This window comes from Nicrophorus vespilloides, unplaced genomic scaffold (genome assembly GCF_001412225.1).
Source record: "Nicrophorus vespilloides isolate i.1.1-1 unplaced genomic scaffold, Nicve_v1.0, whole genome shotgun sequence".
Classification (NCBI taxonomy): Eukaryota; Metazoa; Arthropoda; class Insecta; order Coleoptera; family Silphidae; genus Nicrophorus; species Nicrophorus vespilloides.
Window position 1 is genome coordinate 115,423 of NW_017099866.1, and position 25,806 is coordinate 141,228.

The 25,806-nt window shown below is 36.5% G+C and overlaps 1 protein-coding gene, 1 long non-coding RNA gene and 8 other non-coding genes across 10 annotated transcripts; 1 reads left to right on the forward strand and 9 right to left on the reverse strand.

Moving 5' to 3' along the window:
* Nucleotides 1–161: 161 nt before the first annotated feature.
* Nucleotides 162–5,261, forward strand: LOC108565902. The gene is made up of 3 exons (XR_001891192.1): nt 162–319; nt 4,135–4,252; nt 4,778–5,261. It is a non-coding gene; the product is annotated as an uncharacterized LOC108565902 (long non-coding RNA).
* On the reverse strand, nt 1,047–1,117 carry Trnag-gcc. Its single transcript has one exon. It is a non-coding gene; the product is annotated as a tRNA-Gly (tRNA).
* On the reverse strand, nt 1,199–1,269 carry Trnag-gcc. Its single transcript has one exon. It is a non-coding gene; the product is annotated as a tRNA-Gly (tRNA).
* On the reverse strand, nt 2,904–2,974 carry Trnag-gcc. Its single transcript has one exon. It is a non-coding gene; the product is annotated as a tRNA-Gly (tRNA).
* On the reverse strand, nt 3,053–3,123 carry Trnag-gcc. The gene has a single exon. It is a non-coding gene; the product is annotated as a tRNA-Gly (tRNA).
* On the reverse strand, nt 3,204–3,274 carry Trnag-gcc. Its single transcript has one exon. It is a non-coding gene; the product is annotated as a tRNA-Gly (tRNA).
* On the reverse strand, nt 4,893–4,963 carry Trnag-gcc. The gene has a single exon. It is a non-coding gene; the product is annotated as a tRNA-Gly (tRNA).
* On the reverse strand, nt 5,044–5,114 carry Trnag-gcc. Its single transcript has one exon. It is a non-coding gene; the product is annotated as a tRNA-Gly (tRNA).
* Nucleotides 5,196–5,266, reverse strand: Trnag-gcc. Its single transcript has one exon. It is a non-coding gene; the product is annotated as a tRNA-Gly (tRNA).
* A 2,695-nt stretch (nt 5,267–7,961) lies between these two features.
* Nucleotides 7,962–24,761, reverse strand: LOC108565886 (protein slit). Its single transcript, XM_017925560.1, has 32 exons — nt 24,688–24,761; nt 20,709–20,780; nt 20,568–20,639; nt 20,438–20,509; nt 19,720–19,791; nt 19,587–19,658; nt 18,798–19,033; nt 18,572–18,716; nt 17,836–17,907; nt 16,901–16,972; nt 16,686–16,757; nt 16,467–16,538; nt 15,939–16,010; nt 15,713–15,876; nt 15,452–15,602; nt 15,242–15,388; nt 15,036–15,179; nt 14,806–14,969; nt 14,598–14,730; nt 14,448–14,519; nt 14,246–14,389; nt 14,089–14,160; nt 13,869–14,032; nt 13,592–13,808; nt 13,392–13,531; nt 12,477–12,646; nt 11,227–11,434; nt 10,926–11,160; nt 10,636–10,859; nt 10,282–10,581; nt 8,470–8,609; nt 7,962–8,404 (listed from the first exon to the last, which is right to left on the reverse strand). Exons 1-32 carry the CDS (start codon nt 24,759–24,761, stop codon nt 8,318–8,320), a joined length of 4,251 nt encoding a protein of 1,416 aa, XP_017781049.1. The 3' UTR covers nt 7,962–8,317.
* Between the last annotated feature and the right edge of the window lie 1,045 nt (nt 24,762–25,806).

Consider the following 25,806-nt stretch of genomic DNA (forward strand, 5'->3'; position numbering starts at 1 on the left):
TTTCTAGTGTATAATAAGTTGCATATGCATATACTTTATAATAACTCTACCAGAGGCCGCCTTCGGACGGTCTTCCACAGCGAGCTCCAAAATATTTAAAAAAGGCGCGAAGATATTTCGGTTAAATTCGGAATGTGAAACCGAGACATAAGTAAGCAAACACTTAAACCACTTAAGAATTGCGTTTTGGAGAAAATGCAACGAAGACTTTATTTTCCAAGTTGTTTAATTTAGAATGGTATTATTTACTGTATAGTGAGTGTTTTAAGAATAATTGATTAAATTAATCATACCCAAGACCAACAATGATTTGAATATTGTAAGTACAAACTTCTAAAATTATTGTCAAAATCACCAATGATATGCAGTTTAATAAGAATATCTTTCTTAAATTAATCGGTAGTGAACAAACCCCGTTGTATTACCATACGGAGCATCGGTTATTACAAGAAAATATAGTTAAATAAGAGTGAACAAATCTTGATAAACCTGTTTTTCGTCGCCCTTAATATATCAGAATTTTTCTGCAGCGCCCCAAGTCAAAACATTGGTGTATCTCAGGGCAAACTTTATGTTAATATATCAGAATTTTCGAGGCGCCCCTGTGGTCCAACCACGGCGCCACGGGGTGCTCTGTTTAGGAACCCCTGTGTTATTTACGATAGGGGGCGCAGAATTTGACTTTTTTCTTTCTTGCCACTGTCGCTTCATTCCCTCGATACCGTTCGGACAGTTTAATATATTCAAGATCAGGAATCGGATAACTGCAAATATTTAAATATTTGGATGTAGTTGTAATGTAAATATGAAATTTAAATTATATAGATTGTTGCTATAAACATTGTAGTAATGTGTGATTTTGTCAAGTTAAAAATATACATTATTTCAAAATCTAGTAATTAATCCAGCCCGTTAATAATAGGGGCTGGATCCGCGGCGTGACAATTGTACCACTGAATGACAGATGCTTATATGAGTCATAATTTTTGACATTTTTCCTTATTTCTAATCTATTGACACTGTCAGTAAGATTTCAGCAAAACAATTGCATCGGCCGGGAATCGAACCCGGGCCGCCCGCGTGGCAGGCGAGCATTCTACCACTGAACCACCGATGCTTGTATGAGTCATCACTTTGACATTTTTTCGCCATTTCCGGTTTGGTACTACCATAGACAGCAAGATTTCAGCAAAACAAATGCATCGGCCGGGAATCGAACCCGGGCCGCCCGCGTGGCAGGCGAGCATTCTACCACTGAACCACCGATGCTTGTATGAGTCATCATTTTGACCTTTTCAGTTAGGCTGTTGGTGTTCATGATAATCATCTATGCGGGCGTATGTCTTTAGGATTAATCTGTGTTCATTTGTTCCGGGTGGTCTGTAGATGTTTTTGGTTGGTGTCACAGGTACTAAACCACACTGGTTCTTATCGATGTATAGATGATGAGCTTGTTCTTCTTGTTTTATCCGCTCCAACTTGCCATTAGGCATCGAGGCTCTTCAGTAAGTCGCATAATATGCCAACATACTTCTTGATGTGCATTCTATAAGTTAGACGACAAGACGATGTTGATACCTAGATATTTAATTCCGTGTTTTTATTTGCTTTTTTTCGGTTGAAAATTGCGACGTCTGTCTTTCCGGTGATAACATTAACCTTAGGTGAATTTTGACTTTCTTTACGGTCTTGATAGAGTCATCAGAGGTATCGTAGATCGCAGTATCATCTGTTCTACTTTAGTGTTAATGGATTTTGGAATATCGTTGATATAAATGGAGAAACGCAACGCTACTAGCAAAGCTCCTTGCGGTACTCCGGCATGAATCTTTCGCATGTTGCTGGTGGTGTCGTTTAATTTTACCTGTAGTGATCTACCTGAGAGATTCGAGATGATTGTCCTAATCCATATATTGGGCAATTTGATATTGATTAATTTGTGATGAGATCGTTAGTCCACACGTCAAAGACTTTATCGAGATCAAGGAGAAATACTGATGTCACTTTGCGTTAAATCCCATCGCCATGCCATTTGCTAGTCTTACCACCTGATGGACGGACGATACCCGAACTACTCATTTGTGATGACTTTGTTCTCATCCAGGTGCTGCTGGGGTGATAATTTCACTTGACACCAGAGTGGAGTTTTGAACTGATTCATTTTCCCCAGTTTTTTAGTCCACAAGTCCTTGTTTCCAATTTTATCTTTGCGGATAGATAATTCATCTCTGTTCTTTCCAGACTAAGGCGAGTACGTTGCCAACGGCTTTTAGCAAGATTACGATTACGATCAAATGTGATAGGGTCGTGATCACAGCTCGTCCACTGTTCGTGACTGCGACATTTTTACTCCTTGATTGAACCACGACGGTTGCTGGCCATTCCATGGAAAATGGATAGGTTCATCACTAAACATATTTGTGCACACTATGGTGTGATTGTTGACCACTTGGCCACTACTATTGCTTCTATTTTAACACTGAACCAATGCTTGTATGGATGATCATTTTAACATACTACATACTACAATAAATAGCAAAACAATGCATCGGCCGGGAATCGAACTTGAGCAGCCCGCGTGGCAGGCGATTTGATTGATAGATTTTTCTTTATTATATAAAACTTTGGTGCCTTTCGGTTATTTACACTGTATGTAATCCATTCTTGATCGAGGTCCTACAAGATCATTTCCTTTTTTAAAATAAAAAATATATTCAGCGTTTTCTTGTATATTGTGGGGAAAATTTGGTAAAGATTGAATGTTTTGAAAATAACCCTCTGCAATTGTGGCAGGCGAGCATTCTACCACTGAACCACCGATGCTTGTATGAGTCATCATTTTGACATTTCTCGTCCTTTCCGGTTTGGTACTACCATAGACAGCAAGATTTCAGCAAAACAACTGCATCGGCCGGGAATCGAACCCGGGCCGCCCGCGTGGCAGGCGAGCATTCTACCACTGAACCACCGATGCTTGTATGAGTCATCATTTTGACATTTTTCGCTTTCCGGTTTGGTACTACCATAGACAGCAAGATTTCAGCAAAACAACTGCATCGGCCGGGAATCGAACCCGGGCCGCCCGCGTGGCAGGCGAGCATTCTACCACTGAACCACCGATGCTTGTATGAGTCATCATTTTGACATTTTTCGCCACTTCCGGTTTGGTACTACCATAGACAGCAAGATTTCAGCAAAACAACTGCATCGGCCGGGAATCGAACCCGGGCCGCCCGCGTGGCAGGCGAGCATTCTACCACTGAACCACCGATGCTTATATAAATAATTATTTTATATTATTTTAATGCGTCAGGGTCCTTAATTATTACTATTAGTCAATTTGAGCACACGTTACGCACTTTCCCGAGTATATCTAAGCCCATGTTCTGTTTTTTGTACGTGGGTCGCCTTGTAGCCAGTCACTGACACTCTCTACCTGTCTACACATTCGATATGCGACTAGAGCTGTTAGTATGCCGCGAGAGGACTTTAGGGGAAACTGTTTTGTCCACTAACGTGTAGTTTTGGTTTTTCAGTGGGTGCGAGAGAGATAACTCGTGGGCATGACTAGACGTTATCTCAATGTGATAAATAATTTAGCAGTTATCCCGCCTGTATTGATTTTGGTTTTATTTTAGAAATACATCTCAATAATTTATAGACGTATTTATTTTCGAGGTCCGAGAAAATGTTAGGTTAGGTGAAGTTACCTTAAGGTTTTATGTTAAATATATACAAATAATTTTGTTATATGGGTATTTTCATATCCAGTGGTCTAGGTCAAGTTTCGGTTAGTTTTTTTTTTAAATAACATTTTAGTGATATGGTTATTAAATTGGTGGAAATAACGTCTAGTGACTTTAGGTATGTAGTGATTTTTTAAAGATTTTCCTAATTAAAAAATCCTCAAAATTTAAGTGTGGCTCGAAAATTGGTCTTTAGGACAAATGCGCAGAGCCGGCGTAAAGTTTTGTGGCGCCTGGTTCAAATATTGTTTCTTAACCGCCGGTGTGAAATTTGATAATTATATATTCATTTTCAATTTTAAATGTCTTTGCTCCATATTTATTTTACGCACGACTATTTTGTCTGTATTTACAATTTTATTTATTACTTTTAACGTTTTTTTTCCAGTGTGGTGACGAAGAAGCAGGTAAAGAGGTACCAATCATCTTTTCGATTCTGAGAACCCTGACCAGAGTAATTAAACAGTATCTAGAGACAACGCCACAATGAAAGTTCAACCCAAAAAGTAATTATTCTCTTTTCCTTGCGCTCCTATTAAATGATCCTTCCTCACACTTCCTACACCTTTGCAACGCACCTTCTACCAATTTAATAATATCTAAGTACAACACCTTCATAATATCTATGAACTGCAACATGTACGCTACGATTAATAGAGATCGCAACGTTACAATTTGCACCAAAGCTTTACCTCCTGAACGTCTGAATAAAAACAGAGAAGCATGTTTATCGTGTCTGCATTGTGACCATCTACGAATAGCATCGCTTTTAGATGTACCGAAAACAACGATCATATGCATCTGGATCATCCATAAAAAGCATTTCCAATGGATTTCACTACACATCAACTTGAAACACTTTTCTTCAGCACTTATTACCATCTGCGTTTTATTATTTACTGCATACAATTTATATTTCTTTGCGATTAAAAATTGGGTTATTGTGTTTCTCTACTTTTCGTTAAGAACTTTTACGCAATGCCATTTTGCTATGGTAGTTTTTTGTAATAGACAAACATGCAACATTTCAGCAAAACAATTGCATCGGCCAGGAATCGAAACCGGTCCACCCGCGTGGCAGGCGAGCATTCTACTTCGGCCACTTCCGGTTTGGTACCATAGAAAGGAAGATTTCAGCAAAACAACTGCATCGGCCGGGAATCGAACCCGGGCCGCCCGCGTGGCAGGCGAGCATTCTACCACTGAACCACCGATGCTTGTATGGGTCGTCATTTTGACGTTTTTCGTCACTTCCGGTTTGGTACTACCATAGACATCAATATTTCAGCAAAACAACTGCATCGGCCGGGAATCGAACCCGGGCCGCCCGCGTGGCAGGCGAGCATTCTACCACTGAACCACCGATGCTTGTATAAATCATCATTTTTGACATACTCTGTCACTTCCGGTTTGGTACTACCACTGTCAGTAATATTATAGCAATACGATTGCATCGGCCGGGAATCGAACCCGGGCCGCCCGCGTGGCAGGCGAGCATTCTACCACTGAACCACCGATGCTCTTACGAATTATTATTTTGGCATTTTCGGCCACTTCCGATTTAGAACTACTATAAACATCAAGATTTCAGGCGATTTTGGTTGATTTTTAATGTAGAAGCGCTGCGCTAGGTGTTGTACATATTCTTGAATCCGAGGAATTAATAAAGATAGTAAAAAGCAGTGGGGCTAATACCGCTCCATGCTGATATATCCATTTTGCTACTGAGGTTGTTATTCAATTTTACCGCCAGCTGTCTGTCTGTAAGGTAGTTGTAAATTAGTTTGTAAATTAATCCATCGATCTACATCGATTAAACGTTTTTTCCAGATCTAGGCGTGACCTTGTTGCTGTTATAGCTCATTGAAATGTCATTTGCCAACTTCAGCACTTGATAAACAAAGCTATGAGCTGATCTGAATTAATATTGTTCTTTGATGATGTTGTTTTTTTCAGTGTGTTGGAGTAGCTTTCTGGCTACTTCTCTTTCTAGGATTTTACTTAGGCTATCGAGAAGTCTTATCGGTAGAGGTTTTCCAGGTTTACGGATAAGGAATACCACGGCGTATTTTCATTTCTTAGGGAAGGTGGAAGACGACCAATGCCTTCCGCGATGAGTTCGGCTTTGCTTTGATCGCTGGTGGCAATCCGGACGAATTTGGATGTGAGTCGTCTCACCTGACGCCATAGGGATTGAGATTTCTCAAGCCACGGTGGCGTTACGGAATACACTGAACATAGTTCGTGGACGGTTTTTGATGTTGAAGTATATACTCTATTGAACACCAAGTGGATAGTCGTTGGGAAAGAGCCGATGGTCGAGAAGTGCATTGGTTCATCCGTAAACATAAGTATCGTTTTTGTTTTGGTGGTATGTTAGAATATAGCATTCCAATTAGAGTTGAGATCTCCTATTAATAAGGTTTTTCCCGGATCATAATGGCTTCGATTTCTTATGATTTTATTATTGTTGTTGGCTGTATGATCCTATGATTCTGATATTGATCACTAGCTAGATGGCGATAAGTTTCAATATGGAGTCGCTAGATGGCCTCTTGATTTTAGTTTGTTGCTGATCAGATTTAGGACACCTCCGCCACATTTCTGCGGGCAGACGAACATTCCACCACTGAACCATCGATCGATGCTTGTATGTTATTATTTTTGACATATTCTGATACTTCCGGTTTGGTATTACCAACGTCAGTAGTATAGCAATACAATTGCATCGGCCGGGAATCGAACCCGAGCCGCCTGCGTGGCCGGCGAGCATTCACATTTTTGTCGACTTCCGGTTTGGTACTACCATAAACTTGGCTTGTGCTGGAAGTGTTTGAAATATTTAGTATTCTTGCCGAATCAAAGTGAACGAGAAGTTCTAAGATTGTCGCCTATATAGGGAATGCAAAGCGAAACAATTTACTACAATAAAATGAAATATATTTTGTTTTTTTATACACATGTTTAGATATAAATTACAATATTAGGCATAAATTAAAAGTTCCATTAGAACCTCGTTAGCGCGCTCTAAAACTTAAAAATACACTTTCAACACAAATTCTGCTTCACCGCTGCAATATTCATATATAAATGGTGCCAATTTACGGACACCCTGGAAATAATATCATAATAATTACATATCTGGCTTCATTCTCTGTAAATATTTAAACTTAAAATACGTAATATGTAGAAATATACAATTATTATTTTATCATTATCATCATCATCATTATTAGTAGTAATATTATATATATTTATATTATTCTGATAAAATGAGTTCCCTTAAAATTTCACGCTGGTAATCATCGAATATGGAACGAAAATAATAAATCATAATCATAACCTGTTAGTATAATACTTGATAGATAATAATACTAAGTGTACGCGAAAAAGTTTAAGGGAAGCGTATAAAGGGAGGGTACATTTAAAAAAGGGTGAATATACTTTTGATCCGCTTAGGGTTCGCTTCTCCTTTTCTTCTTCATATATATGTAAATGCTAACAACATTTAATTATTTACTTTAGTTCTTCAATTATTACTTTTTTCTTCTATATATATATTATAGTTATTATTAGTTTATTTCTTTTCTTTTAAGATTTAATCGTTATTTTTAAACTTTTCACCCTGTAGTTTTATTATTCTGTTCGTCCGCTTCGTTCTCTTAAGATGGTCAAGGAGTATAAATACAATTCTACAACTAACGTGGATGTCATTATCATACGATTCAATATATCCGTAATAAATTAAATTACATTCGTAGAAATATGGTTCTTATACAAGTGTTTAACACATTCAACTATATACTAAAAATTAGTAACCATATATAAGAGTTATGCCGCTATTCACAATTCTAACAATTCTTGTCTCATCAATTTCTTGAAATCCGTGGGATGGGGTTCGTCTCGTGTCCATTCGATACACATTTAATACATATAATAAATTACATTAAATGCGACCGGATAATTGGAGCCTTGATTTGCATGTTTATCATACAGAAATTGGCTACTCCAATTATCCATCGCATGTTTGTTTCTTTTAATTAATGGTGTTCGCTTTTACAGTGGGGAAAATGCGCTCTCCGTCTTGTAACTCAATCACTCGATTAATCGTATTGTATACGAGAAGTCGAGTACACTGGTGGGTGTTTGTATTACCACCAGTGCATGAGTTCCATCCGGATATGCATCTTCTGTCGAATCCATAAAATAAAAAGGTATGCGAATGTGGTAATGGTAACGAAGTAGAGGAACGCCGATAGGATGCAGTGGGCATCGTGTCGTGGATGCTGGTGCTTGGCGGAGCCGAGCGTTGGGCTGTCATAGCTCTCCACGACGATGCTGTCACTCTCGTCGGCGGCGAAGTCCGTCATTTGCAGCTGCCTAGTATCGTTCTCCACGAAAAAGGTCAACTTGTACGGTTGATTCTTCGGCGCCGGCGGCACGGATGGTTGCAAGTTCAGCACGTGATTCCCAGCTGGGTCCTTCAGGTCTCCATCGCCGGGTATCGCGAGCTGCGCACTCTCCTCCAGTCGCGAGTGCGTGTTAGAATTGTGAGTAGCGGCTTTTGTCAGTCAGTAGCATTTCTTCGTGCACGCACATTTGCGCACGATGTCGATGTCTTTGGTGTAACGAGTACCATCGTTACATATCAAACGGACCTAAGATATAAACATAGAATTACTATTACCGTCTTCAAACAACTGACCAACAACAGATAACTCACCTTCCTCCTCTTGCTGTTCCGTGGGTTGCAGCAGGTCGAACCGCATCCACCGACACACTTGGCCATCTTCAAAGGCTTCCTTGATCTGCAACCATTCTCGGTGTAGTACTCCCTGACTTGCGCCTTTCTGCAAGTCGGTGCTGCAAATACAACAATACATATAATTTCACCTTCCAAACATCAATTTGTATTCTTCATTTCAGATTGCCCAAAGTTTAAATTAAGAGATTTATATGACTCGTGAGAGAATTCTAAGATTGCCACTATATAGACTCATACGCTATTAAATATTAGAACTATATACAATGTTTATATTACAAAAAGCAATTATTTATAGAGCGAATACAACAACGGTGGTCATTTTATATTAGGTTTAAGCAATGAAAGTGTAAATATGTATGGATGATATATATTTAATGTTAAAATAATACAATTAATAATAAACATAACCCTTTATAAATTTTACCTATTACACGGTAAATGATTAACCCGCGAAAATCGAAGAAAAACTATTAACATAATGTTTGTTAATTTTTATTTCTCGGAAATTGAAAGTGATATTGTGTATGAAGATGTGTTAATATAACTGATAACTAAACTCCGATAAATGGAAAATGATTTCGTCTATCTTCTATCTACTATATACTTAGCCGAAGATTACGTTTTAATAATAAAGTTGTTGGTGCTTGTGTTTTATATTTTCCATTAAAAGATTAGATTAATTTATTATATATAATAAGTATCTATCTACGCCCGATTATCAGAAATAAATATTACTAGGACATTTCTATTCCAGCCTCATTAATATGGGCAGGAAAATAGAAAAACCTGTAAGATTTGTCAGATAAAAGAGTGTAATTTCACAATAAATGGACCCCACTTCGCAAACTTCCAACGACATATTGAGAGTTTTCATCACGCCGAATATGAAGAACTTCAAAAACCTCTCAAAACAACCACCGACTAAAAAAAGAACATTTTAATTTCAACTGGAGTTATCGGAACCGAACCGAAACTGAACTGAAATGTTTAGAAGAACCGAAACCCAATCTGGAACGATAAACATTTACTTGGAACGTAACCGTAAACCGGAACGAAATTAATTTCGGTTCTACACTGATTAAAATGATTTCATATTTGTTCATTATTAATTATGTATTTCAATGCATTTTGCTTTTTTATTAAGTAAATGTGTATACGTTTATTATTTTTGTTTGTTAATGTTTTAAACATGTGTTACAACTTAATAGGTTATTATTAAAAGCCCTATTGCACACAAACATTTCATTTAAAAAAATACTAATAATTTACTTGTTTACCATTTAAAGTTAAACAAAAATCACGGAAATTTTGATTACGTTAAATGTACAGCAATTTAACAACTTATTATTATGCGGTAATTTTTGTATGAATGTGTATCATATATTATATTTATTCTTGTTATTACAATTATTACTTAATCATTTGTATTTTTTTTTTAATTTAGTTGTATAAGAAAATTGTACAACATATGCAGATAGTAAAAAGTAACGACTTATTTGTAATTAAAATATTGTCGAATTGTGAACAAGCATTTTATTCCCACTTGAAATATTTTTTTTGTTGGAATTGTTTTTCTTTGGTCTATAATTGATATGTATTTATTCTTTTTATCGGTGTTTCCCAACCTTGTGTGTTGTAAATTGTGGTGTATGTGCTATGTGGCAACCCTGATTATGAATTATGATCATTGGTCATGCGGAATTAGAACATGCTTAATAAAATGGTATAGAAAGTTAGCCCCACCGTGCCTCCGTGGATTGTTGTACTTACACTCTTCCTCACCTTGTTCGCAGTACTTGCCCTTAAAGCCAGGTCGGCATCGGCACATGTACTCGCCGGCCCTCGTCGGAACGCACTTGCTGTCGTGCTTGCAATGGTTGGTTTTGCATGGATCTGGAGGGCCGTCGTTACCCGGCTCATCCACCATAGTATCCATCTCATCTTCCTGCTGATCTTCATCCCTTTCGGTTTCGGGATCCATAACCGCACAACCCGGAGTCACTTTCTGTTGAATGGCTGCGTTCCCAAAATCCACCTGCTTATGGTTAATCCATACTTCTTTCATGCAACCTACAAATACAATTTATTACAGTAATATTCACCGCAATGCATCTATAAAATTACCTCTGAAACTTGTCAAATTTCTCAAATGCCATTGGGTAAAGGCCTGCTGTCCCGGCTCGGAAGGAATTCCACCCAAGTACATCGGGGTATTCAACCTTAGGAAGTCCTTGGAGCCTTCATTGATAATGGATCTAGCCAGACCGCGATCCACTCTCAAAGTGAAATTCTTTTTAATCGCAATCAATTCAGCGGTGTGGTAATGTCCATCAGCCACCATCTCGAAACTACAAAGAGATAGAACAATTATAGAAAATCAATATTTCATTATGAAAATCAATGAATAATCATACCTGTACATGGTTGAAACCGGATGGTTTCCGACATCGTAACTGATTCTGATTCTGCCGTTGAACAACTCCACAGCCAAATGCTCTTGATGGCCATCGTACACCAACACGCCGTTCTCTTGGGTAGTTGAAAAGACTATAGTTACGTTAGCTTCTGGCTTCGTTCTCAACGGTTCAAGCTCGATGTACGATGTGTTATGTATGAAACTCAGGCTGGTCAAGTATTCGCAACGTTTTCCTGTAATCATTTCGAAATGCATACGCTCAAATATTAAGTGATTCTGTAAGCAAATCTGTAACTCACCCGAATAACCGGGCGCGCATTTGCACAAATAATCATTGGAACCGCTCGGCTGGAAGCACACCCCGTGAACGCAGTCGTGGTGTTGGCATGGCGACGTCTGAGGGTACATCATAGCTACCAGCGGCATGATTTCGCAGAGTTTTCCAGTAAACTCTCCGGTGCATTTGCATTCGTAATTGTTAGTACCGTCAACGCAGGTCGCTCCATTCTGCGCACAACAACAAACACAAAACTAATATTACTAATTGCATACAATTAGTTTATACAACAAATATATACATTAATCTAGTATATAAACATTATTAAATATCTTATTTTAATAACACATAACAGTACAATTATTTCAAAAATATTTAGAAAATTTCCATGATTTTTAATTAAAATGAACTGAATTTAAAAATAACATCTTTAGATGTAATTGAATCAATAAAACTTTTTTATTATTATTTCTTTGATTCTATGTTTTCACAAAACTAATTTTGAATTTAAATTCAAATCAACGATATATTTTTAAAAATAGTATAAACTAATAAAATTCAAATTTTCACCTTATTTAGTGAAATAATAAGCAATCAAATTAAACTTTTAAAATCTATTAAATGGAAATAAGAATATGATTTATAAATTTGGCTTTCCTCCTCATGGAAAGAATATTAATATAGTTGCACACACGTAATATTATGTAGAAAACGTATTTTATAAAATATTTTAGTATGAAAATATAATATTGTTCTTTTCTTTTCAAATATATGGAAGAGATGCGGCTTTTTAAGATTACTCAATTTTTCTTCACTATTTCCCATGACAATACAAATATTGATTTTCATCGAAATTTCGTACCCAGAGGATCCACAAAAGAAGTAAATTGAATACTGAACGTTAGAAACAGCTATTATATAATCATTTGAAAGAAATATTGTTTTTTTTATTGATATTTGAAAATGTTTTATTATCTTTATTTATGTTCCTTGAATCCTTGATTTTGTTTATGTTAAGTGGTGTATATAGTTACCAATATAGTTTGATAATTGCAGATTAATAGAAATTACATTTTAGAAGAAGCATGGAAACTTACAAGATTAACAAATAATGACATAAATTAAAGTCTAGTTTTCCTTGAGAAGAGTTGACTTATTGTAAGTATCTTTTGATACAATTATAATGTATAGTATATAATTGTGCAAAAAAAGTTTATGGTATAACGATCAAAATATTATTTAAATATACAAGTTTTTAGAAAACTGACTTACCTGACACATGTGATTTTCGCAGTCATCGATGTTGATAGTACAGTTATCACCCTTGAATCCGGGCAGACATTCGCAGGTATAATAAGTGTCGTGATCCACGCAGCGAGCGCTGTTCTTGCAAGGATTGAAGTCGGATGTGCAGAATGGAATTTTCGTTTCACAGTATTGACCTGACGTATAAGAAAGTTCAATTAGACTCTATAAGTCGTTAATTTTCTTATAAATATACTCAAAGAAAATTAGTAATTTTCCATATATATTTTTTTTTTGGGACACAAAACCTCGCATGCGATAATTTATAACCCGTCGCATACCTTCGGACATTAACGTTAATTATTATTAAAGAAATGAGTATCCTGCAGATGTAGATAAAACAGTTTATGGCGAGCTTAAACTTGTTTATGTGTACATTAACGTTGAAATTTGTTCATAAAGTTGATAATATCTGACACGAGAGACGAAATAAAAAAATAGTTTTTGTATGGTGTAAAATATGATACTGTAAGAATTATAACATAACTAAGTAATATTGTTTAATTAACATAGAGAAAACTAAGAACAATTCAAGTTTATTAATCGTTATTTTAAAGTATTTGAGATATAAATTCTAATTTTATTGTAAGAAGAAATTCGTATCTATTTTTTCCAGTTGTGTACTTTCAACTTTTATCTATCTAGTTAATAGTTGTGAAATAATTGATAATTTAAATACCTAAGAATTATTTTTATCACATTTGAAAAAAAGTTGATAATTCTTAATACAGTACTTTCTAAGTAATTTCTACTTATAAAAGAACAATTACATTGTATAAACCTTAAAATAAATAGTAGTAGTAATTCTTTTTAGCCGATAATGTGATCGTCAAAGATCATTATTGTAATAAAAGAAGGTAAGGCATAGTATTGTTTACTTACCCATAAATCCGGCCTGGCATTTGCATTGGTAGGATTCCACCTGATCGATGCATGTGGCATTGTTTTGACATTTGTTGTTCTCGCAGTCATCGATGTTAGTCTCGCATCTTAAGCCGTTGTAGCCGGGAACGCAATCACAACTGAAGATGTACGATAATAATTAGAAATTACATAATAGAGACTTGTTAATGAAGTCATACCTGAATCTTCCCTCTTCCAGGACTTTGCAAGAAGCATTGTTGCGGCATGGATTGCCATAGCAGGCGTCGATCATAAACTCGCAGTTTTTACCATGGTATCCTGGTGCACATATGCACTGGTACTCACGTTCGGGTAGAGCAACGCACTTACCCTCATTCTGACATGGGAACGTGAAGCAGGTGTCGCATTTGGCCAGTATCTCGTTGCTGATTTTACCTGCAATTGCATAAGAACACATTGCAACGGACAGCAATTGATTGATTGAATCGAGATTACCTTTGCATTGGAAGGCGGAGGATGGCGTGGACAGGATGAACTTGTCCTTCATGTTGACGGGTTCCGCGCATCGGGCGATGCCTGGCTCTACGTAATCCACTTTGACCCATTCGGCGAGCCAACGCAGGTTGCAATCGCAGTACAAAGGATTCGCCCCCAACGCGCTGAAAACACAGAGTAAAAGCAAAATCCATATGCAATAAAGAAGCCTTTGACTCACATGTGCGTGATTGATTTCAGATTGGCGAAAGTACCTTCCGGTATCATCGAAACTTGATTTGCGTGGAGGGATCTGCAACAAAAAAAAAGAAAGAGACGGACCGAGAAATCCAATTATAGTGAAGGCGAGCGACGACGTGGAGTCGGGGCGGACTTACAGGATCCTGAGGGATTTCAGACCGGCTAGGGAGTCTCTTTGAATGCATTGCAATTTGTTGTAACTTATTATCAGGGTCGAGAGTTTCGATAAGTTCGCGAACGTGTCGTTTGACAGTATTCCCACTTGGTTGTTGCTCAAATCGCTGTAAAAGTTTGATTTGAAACTTGAACGAATAAAAAGAAATAGTCAAATAAACTTACAGCCTCGTCAAAGATTTCAAATGGCTGATCCGGTCCGCTTGGATACTCTGTATTTCGTTCACGTCCAAGTACCTGAGAATACATTGAGATTAAAAAGAAGGGTTGAGGTTTGAATGGGGGAAGAGGTTCTGGCCTCGAGCCGAAACTTACAGCTCGGATGTTTCAGGTGGGATTCCCCTGGGTATCTCCTTCAGCTTGGCGCGGGTGCATCGCACGACGGTGCCGGTGCAGGAGCACATGGGCGGGCAATAATTCTCCCCCAGGCATCCCTGATCGTTGTCGCCTGCGGCACGAATAAAATAAATAGGGATTAAATGGATGCGTTCGCGAGGGAGCAAAAGGGGGGCAATGCACTTACTGGTGCATTTGAACTCGCTCTGCGGTAGTTCCTTGATCAGGACGTCCTTCACGCGTGGCGGCATAGCGCACTTCGGCGCTGATCCGCTTAAGCCCTTGCTCTTCAGCCACTCCGAGAACCAAGCCAGATGGCAGTTGCAGATGAAGGGATTCTGGACCAAATTCCTACAAGCGGTAAATGCGTTAATGCACACACACAGTCCGAGGATTTATTTAATTTTAAACACTTACAGCGTATGCAGCGATGTCAGGAAATCGAATGATCCGGGCATGACGCAAGTGATCTCGTTGTTGTTTAGGGAAAGGACCTTCAGGCTGTGCAGCCCGAGGAACATCTTATTGTGGATCTCCAGAAGTTTGTTCTCGGAGAGTAGCCTTAAATAACACGTGTTGGTATTAGAGCTATTCAAGAGGCTATTAGGTTAGAGAGGGCTTACAATTCGGAAATGCGGGAAGCTCCCTCGAAGGAGTTCTCCTCGATGCCGGTGATCTGATTGCGGCGCAGATCGAGCTTTATCAGATTAGGCAAGCGACCGAAGAGACCATCGGATTTGATGCGGCCCAGTTCGTTGTCGTGCAGCAATCTGAGGCAAATAGAAAATAAAATGGAATAGACAAAAAAGTTTTGTAAAAGAGGATCTACTTACAGTTCGGTCGTGTAGAGCGGGATGTCTCTCGGGATCTCCTTCAGATTTCTTCCGGAGCAGTCCACGATGGTCCCGTCGCATGCACATCCTGCCGGACAAGCGTTGTCTATTAAGCATTCACCAGCGAATCTAGTCCTGAAATCCTCTTGGCCTGCGGACAATATAATGCAATTCAATTTCAGGAAAAAAGAACTCGCGACGAGCGCATCTCATTATGTCACCGTTACCACTGACGTTGAATGATCACGTGGAGGTGCTTACCCTTACATTTGAACATTTCATTTTTCAAGCTATCGATACGTTTCCTTTGCATTCGCTTCGGAGTATCGCATCTTGCACCAGACGTTTCTATCGGATTCTTCAGCAGATATTCCGCCAGCCATCGTAGATTACAGTCGCATATAAACGGATTCCGTGCTAAATGCCTTCAGAACATAATAAAAATGACATATAAAAGATGATTCAATCGCATTGCAATCATACTCACAAAGTCTGTATGCTTCTCAAGGAGTCAAAGCTTCCGTTTGCAAGAGATTGAATATTGTTATCATAAAGAGACCTGCAACAAAAATAATCATTTATTGCTTAGAAATATTATTTTCGTGGATGCAATAAAACTAATTTGTTTACAAAAAATGAAAACTATTTTATCCATGTCTACCATAAATGTTTTAAGAGCTTGAAAATGCCAAAGTAATATAATAAAAAAAATATTACCACGAAAAATGTAAATGAATATATAAACTTTTATTTACTAAGATAAAATTCGAAAGTCTTTAGTTTAAATTCAAGCGACTTTTGTACTGATCTCTTAAAAAAATGTTGGTAGGATTTTTTTAACAATTCTCGTAACTGCTCTCATAACAATAATATTTTTTTATGAAAATAACAGGAGATGTTAAGTATACTTTAAAACTGGTGATTGTATTACTGGAATATGTTTATAACGGTCATAATTCCAAGTACTTATTTATTGAAACTATTCTAATTGCTGCAAATATTATTGGATACTCACAACAAATTTAAAGCGGGCAAATCCTTAAAGGTGTCCCTCCGGATGCACGAAATCTCGTTGGCGTTGAGCAACCTATGCAAGAACAATAACAATTTAGGTTACAGCGTTAAACAACAAAAAGCGTTGAAAAGTTTTTTGTGTTTATGTGTTTGCGCGACGACGATGCGTTTAATGGCACGCTAAAGATCACAATCGTCGGGACTATATTGAAATACTTACAGCAGTTGCAGAGATACTAATCCCTGGAAAATTCCCGCCGGCAGATCTTTAATCTTGTTGCCGTACAGCACCCTGAGGAATACGAGAAGAAAAATGGCATTAGATGCGCAAAATCGAGACATATTTCAATTACGACGTTAACAAAGTCGCTCGAATCGGAAAAGCTGAAACGAGGTGTGCAAATGACGATGATAATGATGATGATTGTAACTTACAATGATTTTAATGCCTTCAGGCCTCTGAATGCGTCGCTTGCGATCTTATTGATTTTGTTGGTGCTCAGGTCACTGTAAATAAAATATTTTTTGGTGTCAACGATTTTTATCCTTCTGGACATTATTAAGTTGAGAAGTTGAAATTAGGATTCGCGTACAATACATTTTTACGCAGCAATTCACTTTGAACTTTGCAGACAATTTAAATTCCAAATGGGATTCGTTCATTTTAATAATTAAGTTCAAATGTGTATGTCCAGACTTTGCTTAAATATTGGGTTGGAAATATGAAGAAAAAGAAACGAATATTAAGAAAGAAGTTGATTTTTTTTTACACTGAAGAAATTGCAAGTTGATGAATATTTCGAGTTGGAAAAAGTGGAATGTTCACAAAAACTGTTCCAAAAATTATACAAATTTTTATTTCTAATGTTTTATAACTAATGTTTGATTTCTTAAAGTCATCAACTAATTAAAAACTTTTATATTATTATTTAAGTATCGCTAAATAGAACCAATTATCTCACTTTAGTATAGAATTGTATGAACTTGATTAGGACTTTGGAAACTTTTTTCATTCAATCTCGTTTCATTTTTTGTCGGAAACAAACTGCTGCAATTGACGAAGGGCGAATGATCGCGAGATCTAAAAGGGTCTTTCTCCATTAATTTAAGATCCACTCTTTTCACGACCTACGCCACCCCGATCAATTACATAGGTCGTTGCTGAAAGCGAAATCCGGTGATTTATATGTATAAAAAATAGAAGGAGCAGGAAGAGAAAGATCTTCCCGGCTTTTTTTTATATATTTTTTTCTTGAGGAAAAGGGGAAATTAAGCGACCTCCCTTTGATCGATAAGTGGATCAGAAGGTAATGCCAATAAATGGCAGCGCTTGGCCAATTGGCCAGAACGGATTGGAACTTGTAACTTACATCCTTTGTAGCCTTTTGTGCGCCGAGAACGCTTTCTGTGGTATTTCCGTGATCTCGTTCTGCTCCAATCTCCTGCAAAACGGAAACGATTCATTAGCTTTACCGAAACATTAAACCACTTATATACGATATAAGTATATACAATGTAAGACTTTTTTCTGTGATTTAATAACATAGCTTATTGTTCTACATTGGAATTGGTACTCATCTTATTGTACAATTTCTTATAATAATAATGAAACTGATACAAATAAATAATTGAAACTAAAACTACAATAGTCCAAAGTGGCATAAAATTCCTAAATAATTTCGACAGAAACGCAGCTAAAACTATATTACTCATAACTACTACAACAATCCTAATAAAAGTAGTAGTAATTATATGATAAATGTTATAACAATGTTACTGTTATAGTATTAATTAAAGGATAAGACAATTTTTTTAATTATATTATTGGGAGACGTCTCTGCACAATGGCAAGAAACAGTCCCACTGATACAAAAATTTCGTGCTGGGTATGTCTTGATTTCCATACCCCACGAACCTAAAAGGAACATGTACTATGACGAGCAAGCACCCTTTTTAGAGCAATTTTGCTATATCGGTGACTACTTCAACAAAGCAAACGAACAAAATGTTACGAGGAGCATCCCGCACCGCCACCTGGTCGTCGCTTGTTGGAATCGTTGTGTTCTGAACGCTGATAACAGATAGCGCCACCGTGTCCATACTTACAGTTCGGTCGTTCCATCGGGAAGGTGATCGGGGACCTTGCCGAGAGCCTTTCCGCGGCAATCCACTATCCCGTCGGCGCAGCGGCATGGATGCGGACACTGGGGTTCGCTGATGCACTCGCCCGTGAGTGCTCTCTCCACTAATCCTAAAAAGACGAAGGGAATGAAAACAAAAGACCCTACTTTTTAAGCGACCTCTTAAGATTTTTCTTAATCCTTCTACTTACCCGTGCATTTGAATTCCTGCTCGAGCAGTTCGGAGACGCTCTGACCCTTCAGGTGTCCCGGCGAATGGCACCACGTGTACTGCGCCAACCTAGGCGAATGCTTTAAATACCTGGCCAGCCAGGATAGTTGGCAATCGCAGTGCAAGAGGTTGTCGCTCAGACGCAGCGTTCGCAGCCTGAACATGTTGCTGAACATATCCTTTCCAATCCATGTTAAGTTGTTGTTATTCAATGTCCTAAGAAAACACAAAATGTTCTAATAAACTTCATTGTTAAAACAGAAGATATAATATATTAACAACGTATAGCTCAATATTTCTTATGAAAATATTACAACTAACATATGACATTGAATTTAAGTTAACATAATAGCAATGCAATGAACAAAACCCATCCAATTATACACATTGTTAAGAGCATAGATGTCAGATAACAACAGGAATTATTACACAGTACTAGAATTATTATCACTATCATCGGAGTCTAGTTTCATACGTTATAAAGATATAAATCAGTAAAAATTATATTACAACTAAAAATAACTGTTGATTTTAATAACAGTTTTAATGTTAATATTCAAAAAACACATTTTAAAATATTTATAATGGTATAAAAGCAAATAAACGGAGATTAAATTAAAAAAAAAATATAAATAATAGTCGAATATGATTAAATAAAGAACAATATACTCGAATCTAACAATTTTAGTTTTAACACATAAATAAAAATGTGAATCAATCGAAATTATTATGTTATTATATACTCGAATATAATAAAAAAAAAACTCACAGTATTTCCAAATCCTTGAAACTCCTCAATGCTTGATCGTCGATACACGTGACGTGATTGTTATCGAGTTGGCTACACAAAAAAACAAAATGCAAATTAATGACAAATAGGAGTTGTAATCTATATTACTTACAGGTGCTTTATAACGGAAATTCCACGTAACGTCTTTTTGCCAATAACAGCGATCTTGTTATGACTTAAATCACTGTAAAATATATATAGTAAATAAAATGTTTGAATGGTAGAAAAACTTGATAAATTGGGATATTCCTTTTATGAAAAAAAAAGTGTCACCAAAATAGTCTTATTTCACTACTAAATAAATATATGCAATAAAACAACAACTGAATTTTCTATGAAAGGCTACCTTTACTTCGAAATTTGGAAACATTCATAAATAAAGTTTGTTTAAGCGCGATTTCTCCTCTGAATTTATTTTGAATCAAATAATCGAAAATGTATTCAACATTGTTTTCTGTTACTTGATTTTAAGTAAATATATAATATATTTTATATGCGTCCATAGTTAAAGGTATAATATACTTCTGTAAATAACCATAAGTAACTATATAAAAATTTGAATTTTATTTTTTATGAATAGAATAATTTGCAGTAAATCAAATTCAATTTTGTATGTTATTTACTGCTTTTCACAGCCATTGATTATATTATCATGTAGTGTGTAGCCAATTTAAGTTAATTCAAGTCGGCAAGTTTTGCGTAGCTTCTTTAAGAATAAAATATATTAGATTGTGGTTCTGTCTCTCAAGAAACAATCAAAGTTCGTCGTATCGTTATACTAAGATTGTGCATTCGCATATTGAGTTGAAGCGACAGTCGCGTTCACTTACAGTCTCAGCAGATGCACCATAGTTGAGAAGGAGTCGTCTGGAATGTGTCGGATGTTGTTGCCGTTCAACCGCCTGAAAACAATGCAATAATATAATGGATGATGGTTCGAGCAAGAATTCCCGAACTTACAGTCTTTCCAAAGCGACGAGGTCCTGGAAGGCATCTCGCTCGATGGTGTGGATCTGGTTGTCCGTCAGCTGTCTGCAAAAACAAAATATCGCATCCTGAAAAACAACCGCAACCGGCTGAATGTTAAACGAAACTACTTACAGAATCCGCAGCTTGGAGAGATCCTGGAAATCCGTGTCGTAGATGACGGTGAGATTGTTGCCCTGCAGGTCTCTGCAAAACGGAGATCAATTGAATAATTAATAATTACGCTTTCGTCGAATGAGGAGTGTAGCAGCACGATGTTACCACCGCTATTGTGTATTGTGCGTTTTGCCGAAACGCCCTTCACCCCTTTTATTGTAATAGGAAGAACAAAGCGCGCGGTGATTTAATTAAAATTTAATAATTCAATAAGCACGGGGAGAGTCCGGGGGAAGGGGTTGGGTCGGTTTGGTCGCAACCACCCCTTGCCCCACCGTTTGTTCGTGGGCTTTGCCTTCGGGATGGGATTAATTACCAGCGTCGAATCCAGGCTCTGATAAATCAAAGCTGAAGAACGGCTATCCCTCATCAAACCGGAAATAATTGAGGATCGTCTTGCAACGCGAACTTCAAAAATTGAGACGTCATAAGCAACGCGCCCGCGTTCAAAACAACATACGTTCGAGCGTGACAAATGCTCATTTGCGCCACCACAGGGAAGGGTGTTTATGTTAATTAGTTTGCAATCTCACGCGACACTGGATTATCGTTTTTCCGCGAAAAGGGCCGTTTTTATTGAGGCGTATTGAGAAAGAGATATGTGGTGCAACAGAAACGACAATGGCAACGGCTGAATGAAAAAAAGGGCGATGGCATGGGAAGAGAAAGCGACAGGAATTTTCGAGGCCCATAATTCACGCGATAACGCATCTCACTTAAAATTGAAATAATTTACTGTTTCGCAGCTTACGACGGGAGAAAAAGGAAATAATACGAACCAATAGTCTCTCCTTATATGTTCGAAACACGCAATACGATATACAGAAAACTTGAATGCGAATGCGTGCTGCGTGTTGTAACAGCAATTTGGAATGGTTTTATTCCATTTTTATTTTTTTACCAAAAACTATTTGCATTTATTTGTAACGCTTTTAACCTTTTCCTTTATCTGCTTCAGATTACAGAAAATTAATTTCACAAGCTATTAATAAACTTCTATACCAAATATAAGCAAATCTTAAATAGTTTCAACTGAGGCTTAAGTTTGAAATATGTCAAATGAATTAATAATTAGATATTTTTATGGGCAAATGATTTTCTATTGCATATTTATAGATCATTTTGTTTTTAAATGTTTCACAATAATTGTTAATAAATAGAGAAAAATTTATATTTAATTTATATTAATTTATTTTAGGGAACATCCTCTGGAACATTTCTAAATAGAATCAAACGTATTTTAAAATAGGATTTAAGGATAAAGTGTCAAAGCTCTTTCTGTTATTTCAAGTCATTTAAGTCAGGTAGTTCAGGCACGAGCAAAGAACTTGAAATTAAGTTTAAGAAACTTTAAAAGCTGTTAGGTTACAAGTTGAAAGGATTGATAAAGAACACATTGTTAATACACAAAGACATTTTGAAACCTATTTGGTCCTATGACTATACTTATGATTAGCTCTTCTTATTTATTATGTTATGGAAAAGAAAAATTATAGTTGGAAAATCTATGATAATCAGTTTATATATCAATTTGCTTATTAACCATTTTCAGTAGGTATATCTGACTTAAATTTATGTCTCATATTTGGTAATGTTCGAAAGCAAAGCAAAAGATTTAAGTTTTTCATACTAATATTTGTATTGTAAAAAGTTTTATTTTAGCTTGCATAAAACATAACAGTTGAAATGTAACTTTTTGCTTCGTGTGCGCAAAACATTGAGCCAAGATTAAATAAGCCGGAAACGAAAGTTTCGGCACCCAAACTCAAACTGGATTGCTAATTTCAGCGTGATTTACCATCATATAAATTTCGATTTCTCTTCTTAAAGACAGAACATACATTATCTATTACAATAAATTATGGTCAGTTTCATGATTAAATAATGACTAATATTGTCAGGTACTTTTTTCCATTAATAAGTTCAATAATAAGCACTAATTTCAGATTATTTTCATTATTTTGTATAGCTATGTTGGAAGGTTTCTTTGCCAACAGATCATTGACCTTTGAATTAATTGAAGTTGCTTCATATTTACTTCAAATTTGTCAACATTGCGTTGCGTCAACTATTACTTTTTAATTAAAGGATTTAAGTGGTTAACTTTAAATATACATTGTAAAATCACTTGTACGTACAATATATGTTTTTTTTATTATAATTATTATATTCAACATATTAATTTAATCGACAATGATACTTGGACATTTCAAAAACATTGACAAATAACATCATTTTTTTAATAAATCAAAATATTTCATGGTTTGTTAAACACATAATTTAAGTTTTCACATTTGTATGAGTTCCCTTCGGCGAACGAAGAAAATGCAATTATTTGGAAACCTTAACTTGTATGAGAAGAAAAAGTGATTAGAGTTTGCCGTTATTCCGCCGTTGAACTTTGCCCATCCGAGATAACGAAATTTTCGGCGGCGCGGAAAATAAATAAGTTTTTGCATGGATACGTTTCGGTTGCAGGACGCGTCGGAGCGGAAGGACGACTCCCGGAGAAGAGACTCACAAAAGACAGACGAAAAACGAAGAAGAAGGAGTACAGGAGGAGGCGGAAGGGCACGGAGGAAAGTGGCGCGAGACGTGTATAAAATGTGCAGTTGATTACATAGACTAACACGGTATGGAGTAAATGTAATTGAATTTGGGGGAGCGGAGTGTGCCAGGAATACCAAACCTGATTCACTATAAAAACAGTGACTTACATTCAACTACTACTACTACCATTTCCATCTCTCTCACTGTCTCTCTCTTATTTGCTTGTATCGCTCTGTCTCTATCTGGCACACGGACCGCGCTCCCCCTGTAGCGTTTTAACACCAATTTGTTATAATTCGATTACGTCGCTCGGCCCGTTCGCGATTAAATAATCCCATTAGGTCATTTGCATTTTAAATATGCCGGATTGAATTTACCGGCGCGGCCATTCTTGTTTCCGCCTGAAAAGAGAAATACACAAGTTTGTCGCCTATTTTTTGTTGTTGCCAATATCGAATGAATAGAAACGTTCAGTCGATATTTTACTTTTACAATTTTCGAGTTACTTTCAAACTCAATCAGTTGTGAGGAACACTAAAGGATTGAAATAAAGAAAAATATATAATCCATTGACTTAAAATACTTCATAAATTATTTTTTTCAAGAGAAGCAATTTTAAAACTCATTATTATGAACATTCCTATATTAAATATGATTATAAGTTTCTCTAATAGTTTTGTTAAATTGTGTACTGTATTTGAAACAATTGACTTAAGTCGAAATACTTTTTTTTATAGATTTATGTAGATACTGTTCAAATATCAATAAATATTTCATCATGCTTTTTGAATGATTTAAAAACTAGATTTAATTATATAAACAAAATTAATTAAAAATGTATCACGTGAATATTTCTTTTTTTTTATCATAATATAAATGTTTTAGAGTACATTTGATAAATTCTAGATATAATAAAGAAAAACGAAACAAAATACTTCTATTGCAGCATTTATGGATGTAATATATCGATCCTCAATTGAAAAACGTCTTGTTTGTTGCGAACAATCAGACAATCGGTCGGCAGATTTATACGAATTTCCTGCAACAAGAAATTCAGTTTGCAAGCTTTTATTTGTATTATGCCGCACGGGAAAAATAAAAAGATTGGTAGTTGCGGTTTATTTATTGCGAAAAAGGAGCGTAATAAATTTTGAAAAACCAACCGTATATACATGTATGTGTGTTCTGAAAAGTAAGGGGCTGCGTGTAAAGGCATCGGCCATATATCACAAGAGAATAAACACAGACACGAGTTTAAGACAATAAAGATACCCGATATTAGATTTATAGTGGCATCGATGTATTTCGCGATACAATTGCGGCGGGTGGGTGGACCTCGGAACTTTCTCCACTGCGGAGGAGAGATCCTTGTTCCACTTGTTCCCACGGCAGGAGGACGAGGAATCGTTTCTGCTTCTTCGTCTTCTTGTACATATTCTTCTTCATCTTGTTCTTGTTCATGTCTTCTTATTCGCCTCCTCTTTGTTACCCCGCTGTTAATAACAAGGTGAAGCCAGTGCAATATTCTTTCCTTGTTTCTGCTCGGCCTTTACAATAAATCCGCGCCGGATTTCATATCCGAACGGCCACTAAATCTCAATTAAAGCGTTTTAAGGGGAGGTCCCGAATACTGCGTGTGCACTCTCTATCTCTCTCCTTCTTTCTCTCTCTATCTCGCACATACATCCACCATGGTTTTCTCATTCGGGTAACATAAAATTGTCTCCGTAAAAAAGGCGCATTAACCCCGAGGCCTCTCGTAAAGAAAGAGCGCTCGGCTTGTTCTTCTTTAACGGCCGATGTCGCCTCTCCTTCCTCAGCAAGGGCTTAAGTCCTGCGATATGCATTTAATAACGGACTTTATGGCTCGAACCCCATCAGGGCATGTAATCTTCTTGCTCTCGTTCTTCGGTCATTCGCTGATTGCCTTTCGCGGTTCGGATTACTGGGAACATGATGCGAATCAATTGAAGGAATTCAACATTTTTTTTGTTACTTTACACTTTTCGTAAAAGTGTATTTTTATTGAAATTTTAGACTAAGGAATGCAGGTATCCCCGACTTACGAACTCCCGGACCTACAAAATTCTAAAAGCTCTAACTTGTTACAAGGAGATATATACTGATAAAAAATTAACTGTCCAAACAAAAATTGATAATTTCTTTAATAAAATATAATATTTTTGGCACAATCTTTTTTGTTGCATTTGTTTGTTTTGTCGTTTTTTATTAAATAATTGTGATGTCTACATTGAAAAGTATTTGTAAGTAAGTATTTTGTTTATTTTAATCTATTTTTTTCAAATTTATGCGGACAGTAATACTGAATTTAACATATATAAAAGTGAAAATCATGATAAAGTGTAGTAAGATAAGTATATTTTGAAAATTTTAAAATTCCCTCGACTTACGAACCCTTTTCCTGTATTTAAAGAAAAAGCTTGCTTTGCATTATTTGAAAAATGAATATTTATTATCACTATATAACGTATACATTCATTTTCAC